The sequence below is a fragment of the Curcuma longa genome, unplaced genomic scaffold, assembly GCF_044706935.1.
Source record: "Curcuma longa cultivar G26 ecotype Majalengka, Jawa Barat unplaced genomic scaffold, ITB_CL_G26_1.1 contig_10493, whole genome shotgun sequence".
Taxonomy (NCBI): Eukaryota; Viridiplantae; Streptophyta; class Magnoliopsida; order Zingiberales; family Zingiberaceae; genus Curcuma; species Curcuma longa.
This window is the reverse complement of record NW_027428624.1, coordinates 31474-57398: the sequence shown is the minus strand read 5'-3', so window position 1 is coordinate 57398 and position 25925 is coordinate 31474. Positions and strand designations below refer to the sequence as shown.

General features: G+C 34.8%; 2 protein-coding genes across 3 annotated transcripts; both read right to left on the bottom strand.

Annotated features, from left to right (window-relative positions):
• Window positions 1-548: 548 nt before the first annotated feature.
• On the bottom strand, window positions 549-12787 carry LOC141815799 (D-3-phosphoglycerate dehydrogenase 1, chloroplastic-like). The gene is made up of 4 exons (XM_074703680.1): window positions 12534-12787; window positions 8528-8808; window positions 7788-8164; window positions 549-638 (listed from the first exon to the last, which is right to left on the bottom strand). Exons 1-4 carry the CDS (start codon window positions 12785-12787, stop codon window positions 549-551), a joined length of 1002 nt encoding a protein of 333 aa, XP_074559781.1.
• On the bottom strand, window positions 9313-12163 carry LOC141815801 (transcription initiation factor TFIID subunit 12b-like). 2 transcript variants are annotated; one of them, XR_012600611.1, is made up of 5 exons: window positions 11682-12163; window positions 11517-11582; window positions 10848-10922; window positions 9807-9966; window positions 9313-9499 (listed from the first exon to the last, which is right to left on the bottom strand). XR_012600611.1 is itself a non-coding variant. In XM_074703682.1 (4 exons), exons 1-4 carry the CDS (start codon window positions 11838-11840, stop codon window positions 9383-9385), a joined length of 417 nt encoding a protein of 138 aa, XP_074559783.1. In that variant the 5' UTR covers window positions 11841-12163; the 3' UTR covers window positions 9313-9382. The 2 variants fall into 2 exon arrangements, 1 of the variants encoding a protein (XP_074559783.1); XM_074703682.1 differs by lacking the exon at window positions 9807-9966.
• Window positions 12788-25925: the final 13138 nt, after the last annotated feature.

Sequence of the window (25925 nt, the reverse complement as noted above, 5' to 3'; positions counted from 1 at the left end):
AGGAACCATGTACAAAATTTGAATATTAGTGTTTCCAAATCTAGGGTTTTATTATAACTAAGACTAATTTAGGGTTTCCAAATCTGTTGTTGTATTATATATTATGTGAATATTAGTGTTCTTGCATTAAATTTATCTTCGTGCATTGTAGAATTTCAAATAAGAACCATGTACAAAATTTGAAAATCATTTAAGGGGTTTTTTTTGAGTAAATGATATTGTTTAAATAATCTCACATTGTATTAAGCAGACGATGTGTAACCTCCAATAAAAATTAATATTGTTTATATGATAAATTTTTTTTGCTAAGCATTACTAATACATAAAGATAATATAAATTCATAATTTTAAAATAAGAGAAGTGAATTGATAGTATAAAGTATAAGTGATTAAAAACATTTTAATTGTGCATGCTCACATATAAGTATAAATATTGTTATCACATATAATAGTCCGTCGCTATTCTCAGTAATTTTTGTAGTGGAATGTTATTGCCTTATTAGGACCTTATACACTCGACCGACACCCTCCACAATAATAAGGCTTCATCAAGCCTCAACCTTCTCTACCTGTGCAACCATAATGGCTTCAGAATAATGAGGAAGCTTGGCCGAGCGGGTTCTCTCTAACCTCAACCTCTGACAATTTTTGACGCAAAATCGATCCCAACGAAACTATCCTTTGGAAAGCAATGTTGGGCTAACCACTACAAAAAAATCGTAAATTAGAGATGAATTTTACGATGAATTTTATAAATAAATTCATTGCAAAACTTTTTGCAACGATTTTGCAACGAATAAATTCTCATCGCTATTAAGTCGTCGTCAAGTTCTACAATGGAAAAAATAAAATTTTGTCATAATATTTCATGAAAAAAAATTATTCATCACTAATTTCGTGGCGAACTTAGAATTCATCATCAATTGGCGACGAAATGGTGAAAAAAATACAAAAGTGTTTTCAAAAAACCATTGTAAAATTGAGTAATTAAATGCACAGCGTAAACAAACTTGACATTTTTCTTTTACTTAGTTCACAACCACTGGTTGCTATTCTAAGATCAACGGTTCTCGATCGTTTACGACTGATAATCCACTCATAAACTCTCCTCTTTCAAGAGAAAGTTTCGCCTCTTACAAAGTTTAGGATTGGTAAGCTTTTACCGTCCTAATTAATTCAATATCAAGAATATAAGCAAAATTAAATCTTTTATTGACAATATGAAATGGGAAGTGTGCGAAGTTGTTAGTGCAACTTTTTGACATTATGACTGCGTCTCGAGTGCTTCGATCACGTACAGAATGGGCATCGAGGTAGCGTAATTGTGTATGCTAGGGTTTCCCCCTCGCAACTGGTTATACAAGGTAATTTGAGTACTTGGAACTCCTTTCGGGTGCATCCATGTCATCCCATCAATCCGCTTTTGACACTAACTTCGCATTTTCGAGCGCCTGTGTTCTTTTCAGGCGGAAATGCTAACGTGGAGGTTGTCGGATCAAGATTGACTTCGCCGTGCCTTATCCATCTTCGGGTGCCTGGAGCCTTTTTGAGCGCCTGAAAGTTGAGGTAGCTCGACCTCTGGGGACTCGCCACCTCATCCGTTTCGCTGGCCCGATCGGCTGACATCCATGCGCCTAGATCCCTTTTGGGCGCCTAAATAGTCCGATCACCCGGATCCAATATTGGTGCCCAAAACTCAGAGTTTCGGTCCCTTAGTTTCCTATATCACAGAGTTAATACCAGACATATAATAGGAAACTTGGATAGTTTTTCAACTGTCTGGTCTTGACTTTTAGGTTTCTAGTGAAACCCTATGGCCTAGGTCAGACCGACGCCTATTGTTCCCTTTCAGGGAGCGCATCTTTACCTATTTCTCTTAGGAGAACTTACCTCTGCCAACCATCCGACCCTCCAGACCTAGTTGGACTTTTGCTCAGCATCCGATCCTCAGCCCCCAATACTTTTCTCTGATGTTCTATACTCGCTGATCTATCACTCCACTAGATGTCCGATCTATGACCCGCCTAGACTTCCTGCATGATGCGGTTGATTTGCCAAGTCTTCTTGCCCAGTCCCCCTAATTAGGACTTCCTTGCTCAGTTCTCCAGACTAGAACATCCTTGTATATCCTCAACTAGGACTTTCCTATGCTACCTGTACACTCATTTTAACTCGTTAGTAAACATCACGAGCTTAACTTGAATCCTTTGCCATGATCAAAATCACGATTCGTTTATCTGGTGTTAATTCCCTGCACCAATAATCTCTTTCTTTTTTATTATAACAACCTTGGTTAAGTAAAAATAATTACTTTGAAAAGCCATTTCAAAAACTTAAGTCTTGAAAAAATCTTGTCCCTTTTATTCAGTATCTCCCCCTGAAATTAAGGTATACTTAAAAATTATTTTAAAAATAATCTTTCATCTCTTCTCCCCTGAACTTGACATAGTTCTTTAATTTATCAATTTGGGTCTAAAAACCACTCAAGTAAAACTTAGTATACTTGAAAGATAAGTTTTAAAAAATATTTTTTTCTTTTAAAACCACTTTAAAGATATTTTTTTGAAAAGAATTAAAAAATATTTTTTTAACTTTTGAAATTTTTTTTTAAAAAATATTTTTTAGAAACTCACTTTGAAAAAAATATTAAACTTTAAATTTGAAATTATGCTAATCTTTAGCTTTGAAATTATGCTCTCTTCCCTCTTTGACATAATCAAAAATATAAATAATTTTGGAGGGGTTTTTGAAAAAAAAACTATCAAAGAGTTTAATTTTTGAATAAAATTATTGCAAACTACTTTGAAAAAAAATTTCAGGCAAAGACAGAGAAAAATGTTAACAAAATTTTAGGGTCATAAGTCCAAGCATGATTCCTTTATAATATATAAGAAAAATTAGACATCTAAAAATTTATCCTCGTACACATGTCTAATTTATTGTTACTAGTTGACTATCAGAAGATAGTAGTTTTCACTAAGTTAGTCAAGTTAAGTGTATATTTTCAGCTAATCTTTTACTATAAAAGAACACTTCATTTGATTGATGTATGTATGTATTTTTAGCCTAGATTTATTCTGATTCACTGATATAAGTATCTAAAACTCAGACTTTTACCCTATACATCTCAAACTATTTTAGGTTTCACAATACACAAGCAAGTTAAGTCTAATGTGCTTTGTGAGATGTGGGTAATCTAAATCTATAGGTGCATATTTTTTATTGGTAATACCTAAGCTAAGTCTATATTTCCTTTAATTTTGAAAATAGGCCTTTCAAAAATTATAAGTAAAATAATTTTGAAATTTTATTTTGAAAACTTAAGTAAAAATAGATTTAAAACTGGATTTGAAAAAATATCATGACTTTGAAAAAAATTCATAACAGAAATAATTTTTTTTTTAAATTTAAATTCTATTCTACTAAGCACATTCTTAATTTATTAACTTTACCAAAATGAAATAGATAAGAACTAGTCAATATCAGTAAACAATGAGTCAAATTCAAAAAATGTACAGTCAACATCACACCAATTAGAGTCAAACTACAACTCAATAGAATCAAAAAGAAGATCAACTAATGGGGTCTACTGGGGAAGTGAAAGAGGATGGTCCATGCCCCAAGATCTGAGCAAGTCCATGATCTCAGTACATCTAGCTTGACTCCGCTCCTTTGAGCTCTCAAATTGACTAGTCATGGTCTACTACAGGCTAGTGATTGAGGCCTAGATGCTGGTGGCTACCTCCTCAAGTTTGTTCACTCTTTGTTTTAGAGTGATAGGAGGTGGAGGTGGAGGTGGAGAAATCTGAAGGATGTCAGCTAGGTCAAGGTCGTCCTCCTCATCCTCTACTGTCTGGTCAAGCTGAGGCTAGTTCTCCCATCTCCAAGATAAGATTCCATCCTCATCTAAGCGGACCCTAGCTAAGGAGAAGCTTCTAATGCCTAACATGTCAAACTCACTCACAGGTTTCACAATGCCAGAGGCAACGTCAAATCCAAGGGAAATAAGGAGTGAGGTCAGAATATGACAGGAGGACATATGAACTCTCCTATTAGTACTAATGCTAGAAGAAAAAATGATGGTATGAAATATGTACAGACTAATGGTAGGGGATATTTCCATCAAATATTTATAGTTCCCACATTCACATCATCAATCAAATATCTCATCTCTTAAATATTTCAACTTCTACAATGAAATATCCCACAAATCAAATATTTATAGGTCTCATCTATTAAAAATATTAATTTATATTTAAATAAAATTACTTAAAATTTTCAAATAAAATATTAATATTAAATAAAAATTAATTTAATATTAATATTTTATTTAAATAATACAGTATACAAATATAAATATTTTATAAATTCTAAAATTGAAACGTTGGAAGCTAATGTTCAAAAAATTTAAAAAAAATAAAATCTAACGAATAAAAACTATTGGATGTATACTGCTTTATTTTTTTAAATTTTTATTATTAAAAAATTATAAATCACTGGGCACAAATTTATGCCCGATAATTTCTAATTATCGTTGAAATATCCCCCCCCCCCCCCCCCCCCCCCCCACCCATGGTGGATATTTGTCCACAAGGATCAATGGCATAGCCAGGATCTTTAACGGTCCTGGACTAAATTATATATAAAAAAATAATGCATACATGTATAAAAAGAAGACTTTTTTTTCTTTCCATCAAACCATATAAGTAGGGTTTTTTATTAAATTTGGGTTGTATTGGCTTTAATTGTTAGGTTGAATTAGGTTGTTATACTGGGCTGGATTGACTAAATATACTTAAACTTTAATTACTAGGTATATTAATTGCTGGGTATATTGACTCTCATTGTGTGAAGCTGTACTGGGCTGGAGCCCAGTGAAGCCTAGCCCTGTCTACGCCTTTGACAAGGATATTTCTCTAAATCATCCGGATAAATATCCTCCACTAGGGATGCCCTTAGCAATGAAACACATTTTGATCATAAATTTACGATGAATTTGATTACAAAAATAATTTTTACGTTGAATTTAGCAACAATTTTAATATGTTGCTAATTCTGTAACAAAATTATTTTTATCGTAAAATTTATCAAAAAATTATGACGAAAATGTGTTTGATCGCAAAAGTTGTTAATTTACGACGCATAATTTTTGTCCCTAATATTCATCCCAAATTTACCTATTTTTTGTAGTGAACGACCAGACAACACCTGGAACACGGACCAATGGCTGTCACCCCCCGCATAATGGTATGCTTGTGTGATTGGTTGGTGGATGGTGCCTCACTCTTGTGGTTGTCCACGTGACCCGCTTAGGGCTTGCGCGGTGGTCTATGTAGAGCTTCCACCTTCACCGTTATATAAAGTTCCGTGAAGGTAAGTAAAGATATGATTTTCTTCTCTCACATGAAGGCTATTTTTTTCCGTCTTCTTCGAGCACTTTCGCTCTCTCGCACACGCACGCAAGCCTCTCACTTCAACCCATCACTAATTTGATCGTCAAAAGGGTCACGTCGGTAACGTTGACTCCCGACTGATGATCTTTGATTAGCAAGATGTTAGAAGCAGACACACTAGAGGATCGGCGTCACCACATATCCCAAGGAAGAGGGAGAGGAGGAGTCCAAGCGAGTGAAGGGCATCATCATTGTGGATGCTTTGATTATATTTTATTTTATTGGTCAAATGCTCTGATGATATTTTAAATATTGATATATGGTGTATATATGTAAAATAATAATAATAATAATAATAATAATAATAATAATAATAATAAATTATTTTCTTTAATCCAATCTCCAAAGACTAAGATAATTACTATTTTAGTTTTGGGAACATCTAAGATTTGTTTCAATAATTAAATACTTATCAGAAAAATTAGATGCGGAGAATACTATCATAAATAAGCATAGATTATCAACAAGAGTACACGTCAACACGACAATATAAAATATAAGAATGAAATGAAATTATGGAGCAAATATATATATATATATATGAATATATATATATATATATATTCTTTAATTTTTAAATTTTTTTTATTATAAATGCACTAGTTTTATAAATATTTTATATATTTTTTAAAAATATTTCAATTTCTTTCCTTATCATACTGAATTCAATGATTCTCACATTTGACAATTCATATCGAAAATATATCATGAGGCAATACCAAGAACAAAGTTGAATCATATAAGTTATTATAGAATTATCAATTCAAATAAAGGTGATGTTTAAAGAATATCAATTAGTTTCATTTTGATATACACTAAATTATCTTGAGTTTTTTTATAACCATGAGTCATAAACTATAAATAATTCAGAAATATTATCATTGGTCATGGATTACAAGATCATGCGTAAAGGCTATATCATTAGATTTTGCATTACTTAATTATCTGTCTTTGTTTAGTTTCGGTTATTATCGATTCTCAAATAATACAATATCACTGCTACATTAGCAAATAGATTATAACTCGAGAATATGATTACCTTGATAGCCTAAGGTTTTTTATGATTCCAAAAGTTTACAAAATTTTTTTTCATAATTACCCTCTGATTTTAAGATTGAGTTAATTGAAATATACCATGAAATCAAATTAAAACTTAATTAATTAATTTAATAAATTTAAATTTAAATAATAATTTATTTTAAATTTAAAATTAATTAATTTTATTTATTTATTTAATAAATTATTTTATTAAAATGATTATTTTAATAAATTATTTTATTAACATATAAATAAATTTATTTTAAATTTTAAAAAATAAAATTAACATATTATATTTGTTCATTTAATGAATTATTTTATTAAAATAAAATAAAAAATTATATTTATTAATTTAATAAATTATTTTATTAAAATAATTATTTTGATGAATTATTTTATTAATATATATATATATATATTTTAAAAAATAAAATTAAAGAATTATATTTATTAATTTAATGGATTATTTTATTAAAATAATTATTTTAATGAATTATTTTATTAAAAATATATAAATTTATTTTAAATTTAAAAAATTATAAATAAATTATATTTATTCTTTTATATATTATCAATTTATTATCATCATTAATATTAATATTAATATTTTATTTTATTTTAAAAATAAATTGAATCAAGGATAATATAATAAATATTAAATTAGTTATATATTTTATTCCCTCCAAATAAATAAGTTAATCAAACAATATTAGGTTATGTTTTATATCTCATAACCTTAATTATGTGATTACCAAATAATCACATAACTTTAGTTATGTATGATAACTTAAACCAAATGCACCATTAATATTTCATCATCAATATCATATATCAAGCTAAGGTCAAGGTACAAGTAAAATCACACGTAATTGGTTTCTAATGGTACCATACTATGGATACAAATTCATAGCTTACTTAAGTTTAGTCCATTCCCACAACTCTAGAATGTTTAGATCATCTAAAGAATTGAATTAGCTAATTAGATTAAACCGATTATATTTTCTTACAAAGAACCTTACAAATCCACTTGGTGATTGAGATTGGGTTTCCAAAATTTAATGCAGCAATCACATTTTTATTTTAGATCTAATCAAATTAAATAGTCATATGGTCTAATAAGATCATGTCAATCTAATCAATTGCTCTATACACTTTGTAAATTAGTGGAGCACTATAATGACATCTAACTCAAGGGCATTGACCAAATGAGTGATTGAATTGGTTCGACTGACCAAATGAGTGATTGAATTGGTTCGACTGATGAAAGTAGTAGTGAGTAAAGAATAGGATAAGCACCTGAGAAACAACTCCGGAATCCAATGCCCTTAGTAAAGCTTCTTCATCTATCACACCGCCGCGTGCAACATTTATAATCCTCACCCCGTTTTTCATCTTTGCAAAGGCTTCATCATTAAGAATTTTAGAAGTTGAAGGAGTTAGAGGCATATGCAGTGAGATAAAATCGGCCCTTGCTAACGCTTCATCAAAGGTTACTAACTCCACCCCAATAGCATGAGCACGATCTGCAGTCGCATATGGATCATGTGCAATGACATGCATTCCGAGCACTTTGGCACGACGTGCTACCTCAGATCCAACTTTCCCAAACCCCAAAATCGCAAGGGTTTTGCCAACAAGTGATACACCAACATATTTGTTGCGCTCCCATTTACCTGAGAATTTAATGTAGCAGCATAATGTATGAACAAATACTGTGAGACTTTCACTAACCACAACAAAAAAAGGTAATATAGAAACCAGACGAAATTATTAAAGCTTTCTTCCATAAGATTCAGCATTTACCATGTAGGAACTAGGAAGATAAAAAGGAGTGACTTCTTGAAAACTAGATGGTAAGCTTATGTAAATTATATACAACGTTCAGTGGCGTTCTTTGTTTCACACAAAATGATTCAAGAATGTCTTTCTTTCCTATGAATACTAAACCGTCATTTTTTCGTTGCTTGCCATAAGAGAAAGGCCAGTGACATTCGAAAACTTCAAACGAGACTATCAGGAAGGACTAAAGATCATACCAGATTTCATGGAAGCATCAGATCTAGCGATGTTGCGGGCCATGGCGGTGAGCAAAGCAATCCCATGCTCTGCCGCGGCCACCGTGATCGCAGTGGGTGCGTTCACAACGAGACAGCCGTGCTCTGTGGCGGCCGTGAGGTCCACGTTATCGATCCCCACTCCGGCGCGTCCGACGACCCGAAGCCTTCCTCCGGAGGACTCGAACACGTCGCGGCCGACCTTCGTGCCGCTGCGCACGATCAGAGCGTCGTAGAGCGCGATCTTGGAGCGTAGCTCACTACAACAAAAATGACTTTCCGCAGCGCACAAATATGCTATCCGCAGCACACATCGCACGCTGCAAAGTTGCAAGCTGTTAAAAGTCATTAAGCATTCGCAGCGTGCATTGCGCGCTGCGGATGTGGACAAACGCAGCGCGCAATGTGCGCCGCGGATGATCTCATCCGCAGCGCGCATTGTGCGCTGCGGATACGATCATCCACGACGTGCATTGCGCGCCGCGAATGAGATCATCCGCGGCGCACATTGCGCGCTGCGATTGATCACATCCGGACAATCGCAGCACACAATGTGCGCTGTGGATGAAATAAAATAATCAATCGCAGCACAAAATGCACGCTGTCTATGCGATCAATCGCAACGTGCATTGTACGCTGCCGATGAAATCAATCACAAATCAAACCATTCAAATCATTCTTGATTATAACTACGTTTCACACCATTCAAATCACAATTTTAAATTCAAATAATTAATAACAACATAGACACAACAACAACAACCACACACAAATAACACAATAATAATATTATTTCAAACTAGTATATATATTCAACAAATAACAGACTTTACTTAATTAATTCGGTCCTTTCATGCGTCTCCAACTCCAATATACATGATTGTAGTTAAAATCCTTAGTGTCCAAGGTGGAAGATTTGCGATGTTTTGCTAGACTGCAAGCAAATGTAGTAACCTGCATTTCAGTAGTCGTTGCATTAATGTGATTGAAAACAAGAACATCACTTGATGAGTGACAAAACATTTAATACATATTTACAGGAAAAATATAACCTTCTAGATACTAAACCACAGAGCTGACACCATCAAAATTCAACAAGCATGCAGAATAATCAATCAAGAGAAACAATGGTGTATGCTAATGAGTAGTTTATGAATGTGCAACTGATTCAGCTAACATAAAAGCTTCAATATTTATACGGAATAAGCTTCTCCTAGTGATTAAAAACAGAATAAAACCAGAAATTCCTTCTGTGACATACCAAGGCATACTTCAATATGTATACAAGAGGATATCTTGATGGATACTTCCACATATGCAACACAGCTACTCATCAGTTTGCAGAGTCATCGCACTCGAGCAGAATTTCATCTGTCATTAGAACTTTACCTCCTCCATATTCCAGCCACCAAAACATTTTGCTAACCACAAATATTTGATGATAGGTCATTGATTAGCGATTACTAGTACACATCACATGATGTATACAATATTCTTTATAGCATTCACATACCAAGTTTTTCAGGATGCAAATAACATATAAACCTTATAGGGGTGTTTAGAATGCCTAGAAGGTGACAGTTAATTTCGTTGAACAGAAATATTAGTAGAAATTGAGTCCTCTTGTTGTCTCCTGATTTAACTTCCACACATAAACTAGGGATTGTCTCAAATTCTTCAAAAATTACACAACTAATACTCAAAACTTATTACATTTTGCATTATATTCCAGTACACCATCATGTACAAAGAAACTTTCACTGGATTGACTTAAATTCTTGGTTCACATGATATTGGACAAATTAGAACAATCAACCGTTTGTTTAAAATACAAAAACATTTTAAGAGGTTGATTTTTTTAATGCCAAATTTTTAATGCATTTCTTACTAAAAACAGGAAAACCTCAGGTTTGATGAGGTAAACATTGTGTATAACAGAGGCTTCTTTTAGTAAAACTAACCAGACATGACATCATAAATTTTAAAAAAACACCTTACAACTAAGTTACCAGATAAATATTGTCCAAAGAAGACAACTTGTGAATAGTCAAAGTGATTCCACTATTAAATATGCATGCGAGATAAAAAGCAGTGGTGTTAATTGGAGTCCTGAACCACACAGGTTTTAGTTTTCATAAAACAACTATATATACAAGCTCATCAAATAAAAGCATCTAAACCAATCTCACCTTTTAGCATAGACAAATTAAAGTATAAGAGCGAAGCTAGATTCATCGCATCATCATGCTACCATCTAGTGTTGGGAAACTTTAACGAAACAAGAACCTTGCATGTTACCTACCGAGTCAATGAAGTCGTCAGCTATCTGCAAGAGGAGGTCCTCAACTTCAGGATCCAGTTTACCATGAGGATCTACCTGCAATGTCCACAAATTTAGAACATAGAAACTAAAGGAGAAACAAGGTGCAGAATAGACAATTTGATCATAACAGTAGATGAAATTTTAAGGTACAACCTTAGCAATAAAGATGCAATTTAAAGAAGGTCAAATGCAAAAGAGAAGGATACCAGTTACTGTAATAATTATAACATATTCTGAATTAGGATGCAATTTAAAGAACGTTAAATGCAAAAGAGAAGGACACCAGTTCCTGTAATAATTATAACATATTCCATTCAGACACCTCCAACAAAGTTTATAGCTGCATGATCATTTAAATTTCTACCAGTAGTGTAAATATATACACAAATAAAAGCATATTGTGGCACACTTATAATTTCATCAGAAAGCACATCAAAAACTCAAATCTACTCAAACTACATACATAACAGCATTATGCCTCTGTCTATTTAATTGCTTGCTGCTAGTCTAGTAAATTGCACAATGGGAATTAATGTGGCGGATGTGGATAAATCAAAGCCTAATTATTTAGCACTCTGCAGATGAATTGCCTGTTCATGCGGTAACGAGATAAAACAGCAATGCCCAAACAGCAGTAGAAAACCACACCTCTTCGGAGCTATGGTCGAGTGCCGCAGAAGCCTCTAGCTTTATCAGAGCATCCTTGTCTTGGCCCTGAATCATCAACACAAACGAAACATAAGACGGGACGATAAAACAAAGAAAACGACCGAACCCTCATTAACCGCGTTGCCTCGTCCAACGCGGTCCAACCTTTAGAGAAGAGAACCCGATGATCTCGGTGGCGGTGGGGAGGGAGCGAGACGCGGCCGGGAAGCAATCGACGTGGAACCACTTGACGAGATCGAAACCACGAGGGTCTTTCGAGGAGGACGCAGCCGCAGCGCACCGGCCGAGATCGCCTTGCTGCATCCCTTGCAGGAGGACCGACCAGACTTGGCGTACTCCGCCACCACTTTCGGCTTCGATCCCTCCTCCCTCGAACTCCTCCGATACCACTTCTTCGTCCTCGACAGGGATTTTCTCTTCGTCGATTGCTGTTGGCCTTTCCTCCTTCGATCTATCTCTCCTATTCGCCGCAAGTGCAAAGAGCGAGAGTGAGATCTGGAGGCGCAACGCGAAAAGAAGGGATTCGTGACACGGGAGCCGAGCGGCGGGATGGGGGAATATGCGAAGGAGGCGAGTGTGAGAGGAAACCTAAGGCGGGATGGGGAAAAGGCGAGCGAGAGAAAACCTAAGCGGGATTGGGGAAAAGCCGAGCGCGAGAGGAAAGGGAAAAAAAAGCGTTAGCGTTTTTTTAAAAAAAATAAAATTAATATAATTAATATAATTATAACAGCGTACATAATACGTTTTTATAATTTATAAATTTTTAACAGCGGACATGGTATGCTGTCAATAAAAATTTTTAACGGCATACAATGTGCGCTGTTAAAAGTATTTTTAACAGCGTATTATTGTTGCGCGCTGCGGTTGATAAAAATATGATATTATCCGCAGCGCATTTTATTGGGCGCGCCGTCAAAGCAACTATTAACAGCGCACCTATGATGTGCGCTGCGAATGACGCGCTGCGGAAAGTCATTTTTGTTGTAGTGGCTCCTCGGGGAGAGGTTGTAGGAGCATTCCACGTCGACCTCTCCCTTGAGAAGTTCCATACCAGCTTCGCCGATCTTCTCGGCAATCAGGACCCTCGGCTTCGGGTCCGATCCTCCGGCCATCGCGACTAGGCGGGGGAGACGGTGGCGTAGAAGAGGAGCAGCGTGGAGGCGAGAAGGAGCTAGGAAGAGGCGGGGAGAGAGGGAAGAGATTTGGCGGAGGCGGAGGCCGAGGCAGAGGGAATGATCGGCGATCGCCATTGGAGTAGATCGAGTGTGGCACAGTAGTGACAAGCCTCAGCTTAGACTCAGAAGAGTTGTCTGAGAACGACGTGATGGGACAGCTGCGATATGGCTGTTACGATTCTGAAAATGACGTGATGGGATAGCTGAGATATGGCCGTTAAGATTCGGGATGTGAAGCGATTCTGGAAACGACATGATACAGTGAAAAATTATGGGAAGTTGATTTCGATTAATCGATGGAACATTAATTTTGAGATTGTGAACCCCACAAAAATATCACATACATGTACTTTAGATAACACCCTCTTGCGTCGTTAGTTTTTCGATTTACCTCCTCATAAATGGTCGGGGGCCGATCGTTTGAGACCGTTAAGGTGACGGATTTTACCTTTTTGCAGAAGATTGGGGGGACATATAACTAATTTGTTTCTGAAAAAAATAAAAGAATGAGTACCAAAGCATCAGTTACGTATTTATTATATTAATATCTTAATTTTATTAATAAATATTTATATTTATTTTAATATTAACATTTATTATTTATAAATTTGATACATTATCCTTATTTTTATTTTAAATTAAATAAATAAATACACCATTCCAAAAAATTAAACCATATGGATTATAATATTATTTAAATGTTATAATATTTACTTATTAACATCAATGGATCTCTGCGGTTCGCCGTAGAGAGAGAACGACATGGATGGAACAACAAGGCAAAGACAGATTCGTGATTTTGTTTGATCGATGGAACCATTAGTTTTGAGATGTATCATGTATGGACCTTGTAAATATAACATCATATATAACTGTACACTTGATATGGGTGGGGCATCAACTGTTACGATTCGACGTGGAGAGAGGGCATTAGCTGTTAATTTAATTAATTTTGATTATTCTTATAAAATCTAGATTAATTAAATCATTGATCCGATCATGGCCTTGATTGAATAGATCATGAAAGTCCTGATTAACTTGATTAATACTTTATTAATCTCTAAATTTGATTTATTTAAACTAATCTGATTATTTTTAATTAAATTTTGATTAATTTTATTATTCATTAAATTCGCATTAATAAATTTATTTAATTTAAGTAAATTTGAGTTATTCATTGTTATGATAAGTTGGTCTAAATTTACCATGCATATATAATTTATTAAAATAATTCAAACTAGGCGCATATAAATTTTCACGTAAATCAAATACTGGATTTTCATAAAATTTAAATTGACTAATCTCCTACATCCTTGGATCTTTTTTGCAAGCACTAGCTTTTGTAGTGATCGATTTATTTGCGCTTGAAATACACAATGTGTTCTTTGATTTTCTAGACTCCTAATATCGGTTCCTTCTTTGTCATTGATTGTGCTGACCCAATCTTAATAATAGGACATTTATTTTTTAGTATCCTTTTTCTCGACACTTAAAACATATAATATATAATTTTAAATTAATTTTAAAATACTTATCTTTTGTGCCCTCATTAGAATTCTCCTCCTTAATCGTTGAGGACTCAGACTCGAGTTCGACTTGATCTTCGAATCGATCCTTACTAAGTTTGTCTTCTAGCCTTAGGGTTCCTTGTGAAACTTGATCACCCTAGTCCATAGATCATGAGAATTCTTGTACCTTCCTAATCTATATAGAATTTCGTTAGACAAAATTAATATTAATTAAACTTTTACTACCTTTGCATTTGCCTTTGAATATTGAGAAGATTTCTTTAATGCGGCCTAGTTTTTGAAGCCATCCCTTAATACGGACTATTCTATTTGCAACCTCCATGAATTGAATTCATCCGTCTCATACGATGGAGGGTCATAGATATTTCATCGAACTTTTCTTCATGCTCCATTTCTGTGCTTCACAGAAATGAAAGAAAATTGTATTTATTATCATATTATTTTTTAGGTGAAGCATAATAAAATTTTAATTTTAGTTTGATTAATTTATTTAATTCTAAAATTATAAACTAAAATAAATTTAAGAAATTATATTTTCCTATTAAAAATATATAATAGAACTAATAGTTAATTTTTTCTATAATGGAAATTATAATTAATTTAAATAATTTATATCGCAAGAAGAATTAAAAATAAGTTAATATGCCCCCATTATTATTGTTTTATAATAATGATGATTAATTCAAATAAACATAATATTGCCTAAATCTCCTCATTGAAAAAGTCTTCTAACCACCATTTATTTATATCAGGTCGCACCACCTGTTTATATGAGGTCGCACCTATATATATAACTCACAAAATTTTTTCATTTCTAATTTTTATTATTCATTTTTTTTCCCTCATATGTTAGGATTTGACATCTTATCAGTTCCGTATGCAGCTTCTCAAAGAGGATGGTTGATTTAATATTTTTGATCGGCATTAGATTTATCTGCTTTCATACAGCCATACTTGTGCAACGTTGCATCGACTCAAATGAAGAAATTAAAAATAAGTTAATATGTTATCATTATTATTATTTTAATAATAATAATGATTAATTCAAATACCTCCTAAAGAGGGGACATAAATCTCAAATTCACTTTTCTTTCTCCCCTAACCCTTCCGCTAATATTGTTTTCCCCTGATGAGGGGACTCGATTGGGAGTGGATTTTGTCCCCAGTCTTCTTCTCCTAACTAAGATTCCATTCTTCGAAACAGAAGGACGGCCAGCCCATAGGAGGCTTATCCATGTAACAAACCCAATAGACGAGGTATTCTAAGCTCTCTTTTTCTGTGATGTGAAGAAGGGTGGCTAAGACTCCGAATAAGATTACGCATCCCCATCAGAATCGGAAGGAAGGGCAAATCCATTATGTCAGTCAAAGCATATAGAAAGAAGCTAACTGACATGAACACCAACCGGTCTATCAAGATCACAGAGCTCACATAACCTAGAGAATGAACTATTGGATGTAAGTCCAGTCAGCCAGTAGTGGTAGAATAGTCTGATTTCCTCGCAAAGGAGACGCTCATTTTGACCTAACTACTGTTACCCTGTTGAGGGCCGAGTAACAGTGATTTTCAGTGGAGGGGAAGGTAGTAGATTGTAAATTATGAGCTTTTGGTATTTCTTTTTCTTCAAGGGATCATATTAACTACATCAAAAATGGAATTTCTACAATGATGGCAAAACCTTTCAATAGAATCTAAGAAAAAAATGAAAATAAAAATAATTATTACGCCCAACAAATATATTTTGATAAATATCATTAATCGAATAAATCAAATAATTTTTTTTGATACATTCGAATATTTAAACGTTTCACAAGTACTAAACTAAATTTATTATTATAATCTAAGGAGTTTTGGGATTCATAAAAAATTGAACTATTTAACTCGTGATGGGGCATTTAATTGCAAAACCCTTAGCTAATAAAATGACAGGTGTAGGCATATTATCTAATAGAATGTCCTATCTTTCTTTCGGTCACTCGGATCTCTCACTCTCCGTCAAGATTGGTCAGAAAAAAGAACTGTTATTCTCCAGGAACTAGGCCTTGATTGAAGCTGGCAAGGAAATTTCATAGGGCAAGAGAGGTGAAGCGCTAAAGCAGTAGATAAGAGCAGCATAGTAGGAAATGATTAGTTGGTAGTTCGTATGTAAGACAAGAGATCAATGTATCACAAGGCTCTATTCATACATTTGCATTGGAGAGTAAATGCATTTCTGACCTATCTTGCGGTAGACCCTCTCCTGTAGGGTCGTTCGACTTCCGGCTCCTTCCAATCTTAACAAAACAAAACAAGTTCAATCAAAGAAGAAAACTTGCTAAACCACGAGCCTGCGGACCATCCATCTTCTCTATACCTGCTTGCCACGGATGCTGAGCTTCCAATTGCCTGACCTCCAAGCCTTCATTTGTGGACGCTAGAAGGGATTCACTCTTCACAGCAGCAGTTGGAGACCGAGGGAAGCTCTTTGGTTGCCTTTCGTCCCTTTCTTCTCTTCTAACCTTACATCCTCTCCCGCTCCATGGGTCTAACATGGCATAACGCTGCGAACTCCCATCCCAGTGGGATTCTGAGTGATAGGCACTTTGATGTTGATGGTGCCGAACCAAGGTGTGTAGCCTCTTCTGCCTCTTCGTAGTCTGCTGCTGCTGCTTCATATACTATGAAAGAGTTAGTAGTCCCAACCGAGCCCGAGTGTTATGCGGATCCCCTTCCCTCCCTTGAGCAGCCTACTACTGAGCTAGGGTAAAGAAACACATCTCCGATCCTCTTTCTAATGCCATTCAAAGAAGGTGGTTCCAAGAAGGTGCGGAACCAGCTTATTCAAGGTTGGAAAGATCGAGTACAGTTTCTAATTCCCGGCAGCTTCATATCCGGTTCAATTGGGAAAGACAAATAACTTATATGCCATTCTCGGCTGGTTGGAAAGACTACATCCCTATAGCTCACGAGAGAATAAGGGTACCAACAACTATTAGTAATAAGTGCCTCTACATCTCCTTCACTCTAATAGTAGCCGTCCGGGGTCAATTGGAAGAACGGGTTTTCTTTATCAACTGAAAGAATAGTAGATGTCACAGAAAAAAAACAAGGGCCAAGAGTAGATTTGAATCTTCACTTGTGCAGCTGTCTGATGATATTGGGTTATAATCTATAGAGATTTGAAAGAGAATCTTCAATTTAGTATGTCTCTCTACAGATTGGTGCAATCCGATCCAGAATTCTTTCTGGATTGTACAATCTATCTCCGCTACTAGTGAAGTTTCTAGAGAAGGGGGATCTATTTTCTTTTTTACAGGATGCACTTAAAGATTGTCCTGATATCATGCTTTGTACATGCCCAAATTTTAAGATGTTTTGTGTGGTTATGCCAGAGAAAGATGATGCATGATTTCTTTATCCGTAATGTTATTTCGTTTATCACATGACTGCTTGCCAAAACACGGTTACCGATTAGAAAATCTGGTTGATTCCTTTTATTACAATCTTCAAAAAATGGGAAAGGTGGATAGACTTTACATGCTTTACTTACAACTTTCAATAAGAACTATTCCAACCTCGATTATTGAAGAGAAGATTAAGCATCTAGTTGGAGATGATTCTGTTTATAAACTCATTTCATTCCTTCTGAATCTCCCTATCAGTGATTACGATATAAATACAATTTCCCTTGGTGGTATTCCACCTGTAGGTCAAATCACTAAGGTCTGATTAAAATATAATACTTATGCATACCTTCGATAGTGAGTTTCCTTTAAGGTGTCAAACTACAAAATTAATCATATTTAGCGACCGAATATTTGATCACAAATCGATCGTTAAATTCGATTAACAATCGATTAATGATAAAAAAATTATAAAAAATTTCATCGTAATTCAATTTAGCACTGAATTCTAATTCGGCCGCTAAATTTAGCAACTGATTCCAAATTCAACCGTTAATTAGAGACCGATTTTTAAATTTTGTCGTTAATTTTAGCGATCGAATTCGATCGCTAAATTTAGCTACCGAATTCGTATTCGGTCGCTAATTAGTGATCGAATGTTAAATGAATCGCTGAAAGGGTCACAAATTAGCGATCAATTTGCACATTCCGTCGTTAATATTAACAACCGATTATGAATTCAGTCACTAAAATTAATGATGGAATTTGAAAATCGATCACTAAATTTAACAACTGATTTTAAATTTGATTGCTAATTCCGTCATTAATATTTTTAAAAATCAAAGTAACAAGCTTACCCCATGACGCCGAAGAGAAATCCCGTAGGAAAAATCTCATCGGAGAGATTGAAGAGAGATCGCAACTAGGAAACTTTAGGGTTTGGGAGAAGAGAGAAAGATTGGGATTGGAAATTTTTAGGGAAAGAATAGCGATCGAACCTTGGTTCGGTCACTATTTTAGCGACTGAAACAAGGTTCGATAGCTAAAAATTAGCGATCGAGTATTTCGATATGAATGATATAAATTTTATATCATATTAAAATTTTGATATAATTTTTTTTTCATATGATAATATATCAATACCGAATTAGCTCTAATCTCATTAGATATGCGTGAGAAAACGGCACGACGAGGGTAAGAATCAGTTACGGTTCGACACAGAGAGAGAACGATGTGGATGCAAGTAGGGATTCCTAATTTTGATTGATCGATAGAACCATTAAACGACATGATGTGGGTGGGATATCAGCCGTTACGGTTCGACGTAGAACGAGAAGACATGAAGCTATTCGTGATTTTGATATTGTGGGCCTCGCAAATAGAGCCTCACTATAACTATCGTTCGTGGAAATAAACGGTATGACGTGGGAACGACGTTGATGGGACGACGAAAGCAAACGACATGACATGGGGTTTAACGCAGAGAGAACGATGTCCGGACAGCGAAAGAAAACAGCAGCATGACGTGGGTTCGGTAGGTTCAACACAAAGAGAGAATCCCTACTTGATTTCGATTGACAACTAGGCCGCATAAATTTAGTGATCGCATATATATAAATTCTAATTCGGTCGCTAAATTTAGTGATCGATTGCGAATTCGGAATCGGTTGCTAAATTTAGCGATCGCATATAAATTTGATAACTAAATTAGCGACTGATTTTGAATTTGATCGCTAAATTTAACGATTGAAATTCAATTCGATCGCAATCGATTCCAAATTCGATCACTAATTAGCGATCGATTTTCAAATTTTGTCATTAATTTTAGCAATTGAATTCAAATTCGATTGCTAAATTTAGCGATCGAATTCATATTCGGTTGCTAATTAGTGATCAAATGTTAAATGAATCGTTGAAAGGGTCGCAAATTAGCGATCGATTTGCACGTTCTGTCATTAATATTAACAACCAATTATGAATTCAGTCACTAAAATTAATGATGAAATTAGAAAATCGATCGCTAAATTTAACAACCGATTTTGAATTTGGTCATTGATTCCATCGTTAATATTTTTAAAAATCGAAGTAACAAGCTTACCTCAAGACGTCGGAGAGAAATCCCATAGGAAAAATCCCACCGGAGGAGATGATCGGATAGATTGAAGAGAGATCGTAGCTGGGAAACTTTAGGGTTTGGGAGAAGAGAGAAAGATTGAGGTTGGGAATTTTTAGGGAAAGAATAGCTACTGAACCAAGGTTCGGTCGCTATTTTAGCGACTGAAACAAGGTTCGGTAACACTACAAGAAAATTGCCATATACCCATGGTAAACTTTAGCTACGCATATACAAACTGTAGGTAAAAGTAACATATAGCCACAGATATATGATAACGTCACTATAAGTTATAGGGACAGATATCAATACTGTGGCTATTGGATATCTATACCTACACTTATATTTTACCGTCACTGTAAGTATTTTTTATTGTGGGCACAAGTAGCATATACCTATACTTATAATTTACTGTCACTACAAGTTTTATTATTATTATAAATAATTTTTAATGATATTTATCAAAATAAATTATTTTAAATATTAAAATAGCATATTAAATTATTTATGATGATAAATTTTATTAATGAAAAATTAAATCATAATATAAAAATACTAAGTGCAACCTATTTTAATTATTGGTATATTTAAATTTTTAAATAAAATATTAATATTTTTTTAATGTATGTCGTTACACTCTTATTATACCTATATTTTTTAATATATTTTTTTAATCTTACGATATACCTACACGCATTTAATATTATTTCAGGAAACTCCGTCGCTCTTCCATCAGGGCGTCAAGTTTTTGCTCTAGCTTGCACGCAAGCGCGCGCCCTCACTTCACCGTCTCATTTCCATTAGCGCGTAAATTTTTTTTTGTGCTCAAGTTATCCTTTTATATCTTTTACTCTTATTAATTTATTTTGATCGTTAATATTATTAGAAATATGATCTATTATGATATTTTTTAATGATATTTAATTTAAAATATCCTTATAAATAATATTTAACGATATCTATAAAAAAATTATATTTTTAATTAAAATATTATATTAAACTATTTATAATGCATGCCATTATTTCCTTACACCCTATTTCTATTTCGTTGCCCTAACCTATTTCACTGTGCCGATTCTCTAAACACCTTCCACCGCCACCGCCGCGATTCTTTAATCCTTCGCTATTCGCCGCTGCCCTTCGCCATTCGCCGCTCCCCTTCGCCGGTTGCTCGCGCATCTCGACGCCTACCCATCCGCGATGTTCTGCTCATCCTTGTGCTCGCCTTCGCCGCTCGATCCTCCATATAAAGGTTACTTGGATACTGTACTAGCTTATTTATATTTTAAGGATGAAAATTTTAATCGTTCAACTACAATTATAAATATTTTATCTTTGTATAATCGTTCAAAGAGGATACTGTACTATCTTATTTATATTTTAAGGATGAAAATTTTATTCCAAGGTTGGACATTTTAAATTCCAGACCTTTTGAATCGAGCCTATAAGTTTCTACTGAACCTTATAATTCAAGATGCAAAAATTCACCACAGTGATTCACAATTCCAATTTTGATATGAATGATATAAATTTTATACCATATTAAAATTTTAATATATTAAATTTTTTTTCATATGATAATATATCAATTCTGAATCAGCTCTAATCTCATTAGATATGCGTGAGAAAATGACACAACATGGGTAGGAATCAGTTACGGTTCGACATAGAGAGAGAACGACGTGGATATAAATAGGGATTCCTGATTTTGATTGGTTGATAGAACCATTAAATGATATGACGTGGGTGATATCATATGACGTGGGTGGGATATCAGCCGTTACGATTCGGCGTAGAACGAGAAGACGTAAAGCAATTCGTGATTTTGATAGTGTGAGCCCTGCAAATAGAGTCTCAATGTAACTATAGTTCATGGAAATAAACGGTTTGACGTGGGAACGATGTCGATGGGACACCGAAAGCAAACGACATGACATGGGGTTCGGTGCAGAGAGAATGATGTCGGGACAACGAAAGAAAATGGCGGCATGACGTGTGTTCAGTAGGTTCGACGCAGAGAGAATCCCTACTTGATTTCAATTGATAGCAAGGCCGCATAAATTTAGCGATCGTATATAAATTTCAATTCGATCACTAAATTTATCGATCGATTGCGAATTCAGAATCGGTCGCTAAATTTAGCGACTGCATATAAATTCGGTCGCTAAATTAGCGATCGATTTTGAATTCAATCGCTAAATTTAGTGATTGAAATCCAATTTGATCGCTAAATTTAGCGACTGATTCTAAATTTGGTCGCTAATTAGCGATTGATTTTCGAATTCCGTTGTTAATTTTAGCGATCGAATTTGAATTCGATCGCTAATTAGTGATCGATTGTTAAATGAATCGTTGAAAGGGTCGCAAATTAGCAATCGATTTGCACGTTTCGTCATTAATACTAACGACCGATTATGAATTCAGTCACTAAAATTAACAATGAAATTTAAAAATCGATCGCTAAATTTAACAATCGATTTTGAATTTGGTCGCCAATTCCATCGTTAATATTTTTAAAAATCGAAGTAACAAGCTTACCCCGAGACGTCGGAGAGAAATCCCGTAGGAAAAATCCCACTGGAGGAGATGATCAGAGAGATTGAAGAGAGATCGTAGCTGGGAAACTTTAGGGTTTGGGAGAAGAGAGAAAGATCGGGCTTGGGAATTTTTAGGGAAAGAATAGCGATCGAACCAAGTTCGGTCGCTAATTTTCAAGTTCGGTCGCTAATTTTTAGCGACCGAGCCTTGGTTCGGTTGCTATTTTAGCGACCGAACCTCATTTGGTCCTTAAAGGTCGTTAAATTCCATCTTAGCTCATTTTCAACTCTAAAATTAGCGACCCAACATAAATTCGGTCGCTAATTTAGCGACCGATTTTTAAGTTCCATCGTTAAATAGCGATCGATTATAATTACGCCGTTAATTTAGCGATCGATTATAATTCGATCGCTAATTTAGCGATCGATTATAATTCGCTCATTAGTTATCGACGGAACTTAAAAATTGGTCGCTAAATTAGCAACTGATTATAATTCGGTTGCTAAATCCGTCACTATTTATGGTTATTTTTGTAGTGTTCAATTTCTGAGATCACATTTTATAGATTCATCAATGAAGTCTTTATTTCGGCTACTGTAAATGTCTTCGATGAGAAAGCTGTATATTCGCTATTGGGAGAACTCGGTTTGACAGGAAGGATGGTGTCTATTACTGGACCAAGTGATGATCCCCTTTTGTGTTATCATAATATGCTTCTTTATTTGGACGCTGATAGCAAGGTATACCTGTGTGATCCAAAGGAATATTATTAATTGATGTTACTTACTGAATTGAGTAATATTGCCTAATCAAATTAAAAGTATTGTAACCGCCTATATCTTTAGCTTATCTTGCACTTATATCATGTTAATTCCTGAATTGAGTAATATTGCCTAATCAAATTAAAAGTGTTGTAACGACTCCTATTTACATCTTAGCGTGAACTTATATATTGGCCAGCTTATACAGATTACTTTGCCCAGCAATTTTGTTTCCTTTAAGGTTTCAAATTACAAAAATAATCATATTTAGCGACTGAATATTCGATCATAAATCAGTTACTAAATTTGATTAATGACCAATAATGATCGAAAAAATTGTAAAAAATTGTATCGTAATTCGATTTAGTACCGAATTCCAATTCGGTAGCTAAATTTAGCGACCGATTCCGAATTTAGTTGCTAATTAGAGATTGATTTTCAAATTCTGTCGTTAATTTTAGTGACCGAATTCGATCGCTATATTTAGCGACCGAATTCGTATTCGATCGCTAATTAGTGATCAAATGTTAAATGAATCATTGAAAGGGTCGCAAATTAGCGATCGATTTGCACGTTTCATCGTTAATATTAACGATCGATTATGAATTCAGTCACTAAAGTTAACGATGGAATTTGAAAATCGATTGCAGCTGCCCCGCGACATCGGAGAGAAATCCCGTAGGAAAAATCCGATCGGAGGAGAAGATAGGAGAGATTGAAGAGAGATTGCAGCTGGGAAACTTTAGGGTTTGGGAAAAGAGAGAAAGATCGGGGTTGGAAATTTTTAGGGAAAGAATAACAACTTAAACAAGGTTCGGTAGCTAAAAATTAGCGATCGAGTATTTCGATATGAATGATATAAATTTTATATCATATTAAAATTTTGATATAATTTTTTTTCATATGATAATATATCAATACCGAATCAGCTCTAATCTCATTAGATATGCATGAGAAAAAGACATGACGTGGGTAGGAATAAGTTACGGTTCGACACAGAGAGAACGACGTGGATGCAAGTAGGGATTCCTGATTTTGATTGATCGATAGAGTCATTAAACGACATGATGTGGATGGGATATCAACCGTTATGGTTCGGCGTAGAACGAGAAGACGTGAAGCGATTCATGATTTTGATAGTGTGGGCCTCGCAAATAGAGCCTCACTATAACCATTATTCGTGGAAATAAATGGCATGACATGGGAACGACGTCGATGGAACAGCGAAAGCAAACAATATGACATGGGGTTCAGCGCAGAGAGAATGATGTCGGGACAGCGAAAGAAAACGGCGACATGATGTAGGTTCGGCAGGTTCGATGCAGGAGAGAATCCCTACTTGATTTCGATTGACAACAAGGCCGCATAAATTTAGCGATCGCATATAAATTCCAATTCGATCGCTAAATTTAGCGATCGATTGCAAATTCAGAATTGGTCACTAAATTTAGCGACCGCATATAAATTTGGTCGCTAAATTAGTAACCGATTTTGAATTCGGGCGCTAAATTTAGCGATTGAAATCCAATTTGGTCGCTAAATTTAGCGATCGATTCTAAATTTGATCGCTAAATAGCGATCGATTTTCAAATTTTGTCGTTAATTTTAGCGATCGAATTTGAATTCGGTCGCTAAATTTAGTTACCGAATTCGTATTCGGTTGCTAATTAATGATCGAATGTTAAATGAATCGTTGAAAGGGTCACAAATTAGCGACCGATTTGCACGTTTCATCGATAATATTAATGACCGATTATGAATTCAATCACTAAAATTAACAATAGAATTTGAAAATCGATTGCTAAATTTAATAACTGATTTTAAATTCGATTGTTAATTCCATCGTTAATATTTTTCGAGGTAACAAGCTTACCCCATGATGCCGGAGAGAAATCCTGTAGGAAAATTCCCACTGGAGGAGAAGATCAGAGAGATTGCAGTTGGGAAACTTTAGTGTTTGGGAGAAGAGAGAAAGATCGGGGTTGGGAATTTTTAGGGAAAGAATAGCGATCGAACCAAGGTTTATTTGCTATTTTAGCGACTGAAACAAGGTTCGGTAGCTAAAAATTAGCGATCGAGTATTTTGATATGAATGATATCAATTTTATATCATATTAAAATTTTAATATATTAAAATTTTGATATAATTTTTTTTCATATGATAATATATCAATATCGAATCAGCTCTAATCTCATTAGATATGCATGAGAAAACGGCATGACATGGGTAGGAATCAGTTACGGTTCGACACAGAGAGAGAACGACGTGGATGCAAGTAGGGATTCATGATTTTGATTGATCGATAGAACCATTAAACAACATGACGTGGGTGGGATATCAGCCGTTACGGTTCGGCCTAGAACGAGAAGACGTGAAGCGATTTGTATTTCTGATAGTGTGGGCCTCGCAAATAGATGAGCCTCACTATAACCATTGTTCGTGGAAATAAACAGCATGACATGGGAACGACGTTGATAGGACAGCGACAGCAAATGGCATGACATGGGGTTCGGCATAGAGAGAACGATGTCGGGACAGCGAAAGAAAACGGCAGCATGACGTGGGTTCGGTAGGTTCAATGCGGGGAGAGAATCCTTACTTGATTTCGATTGATAGCAAGGCCACATAAATTTAGCGATCGCAAATAAATTCCAATTCAATCTCTAAATTTAGCGATCGATTGCGAATTTAGAATCAGTTGCTAAATTTAGCGATCACATATAGCGATCGATTTTGAATTCAGTCGATAAATTTAGCGATTGAAATCCAATTCAATCACTAAATTTAGCGACCGATTCCGAATTCGGTCGCTAATTAGCGATCGATTTTCAAATTTCATCGTTAATTTTAGTGATTGAATTCGAATTCGATCGCTAAATTTAGCGAT

What these genes read in the sequence shown, in the direction of transcription:
- LOC141815801 (XM_074703682.1), bottom strand. Translation starts at nt 11,840, where the DNA reads ATGCAGCAAGGCGATCTCGGCCGGTGCGCTGCGGCTGCGTCCTCCTCG. An exon ending in TCGACCATAGCTCCGAAGAG is followed by an intron (nt 10,923 to 11,516) that starts GTGTGGTTTTCT and finishes TGGACATTGCAG; the next exon opens with GTAGATCCTCATGGTAAACT. An exon ending in CTGACGACTTCATTGACTCG is followed by an intron (nt 9,500 to 10,847) that starts GTAGGTAACATG and finishes ACTGAAATGCAG; the next exon opens with GTTACTACATTTGCTTGCAG.
- LOC141815799 (XM_074703680.1), bottom strand. Translation starts at nt 12,787, where the DNA reads ATGGCGATCGCCGATCATTCCCTCTGCCTCGGCCTCCGCCTCCGCCAA. An exon ending in TGCTCCTACAACCTCTCCCC is followed by an intron (nt 8,809 to 12,533) that starts GAGGAGCCACTA and finishes TCATTTTTGTTG; the next exon opens with TAGTGAGCTACGCTCCAAGA. An exon ending in ATTCCGGAGTTGTTTCTCAG is followed by an intron (nt 639 to 7,787) that starts GTGCTTATCCTA and finishes AAAAATTGTCAG; the next exon opens with AGGTTGAGGTTAGAGAGAAC.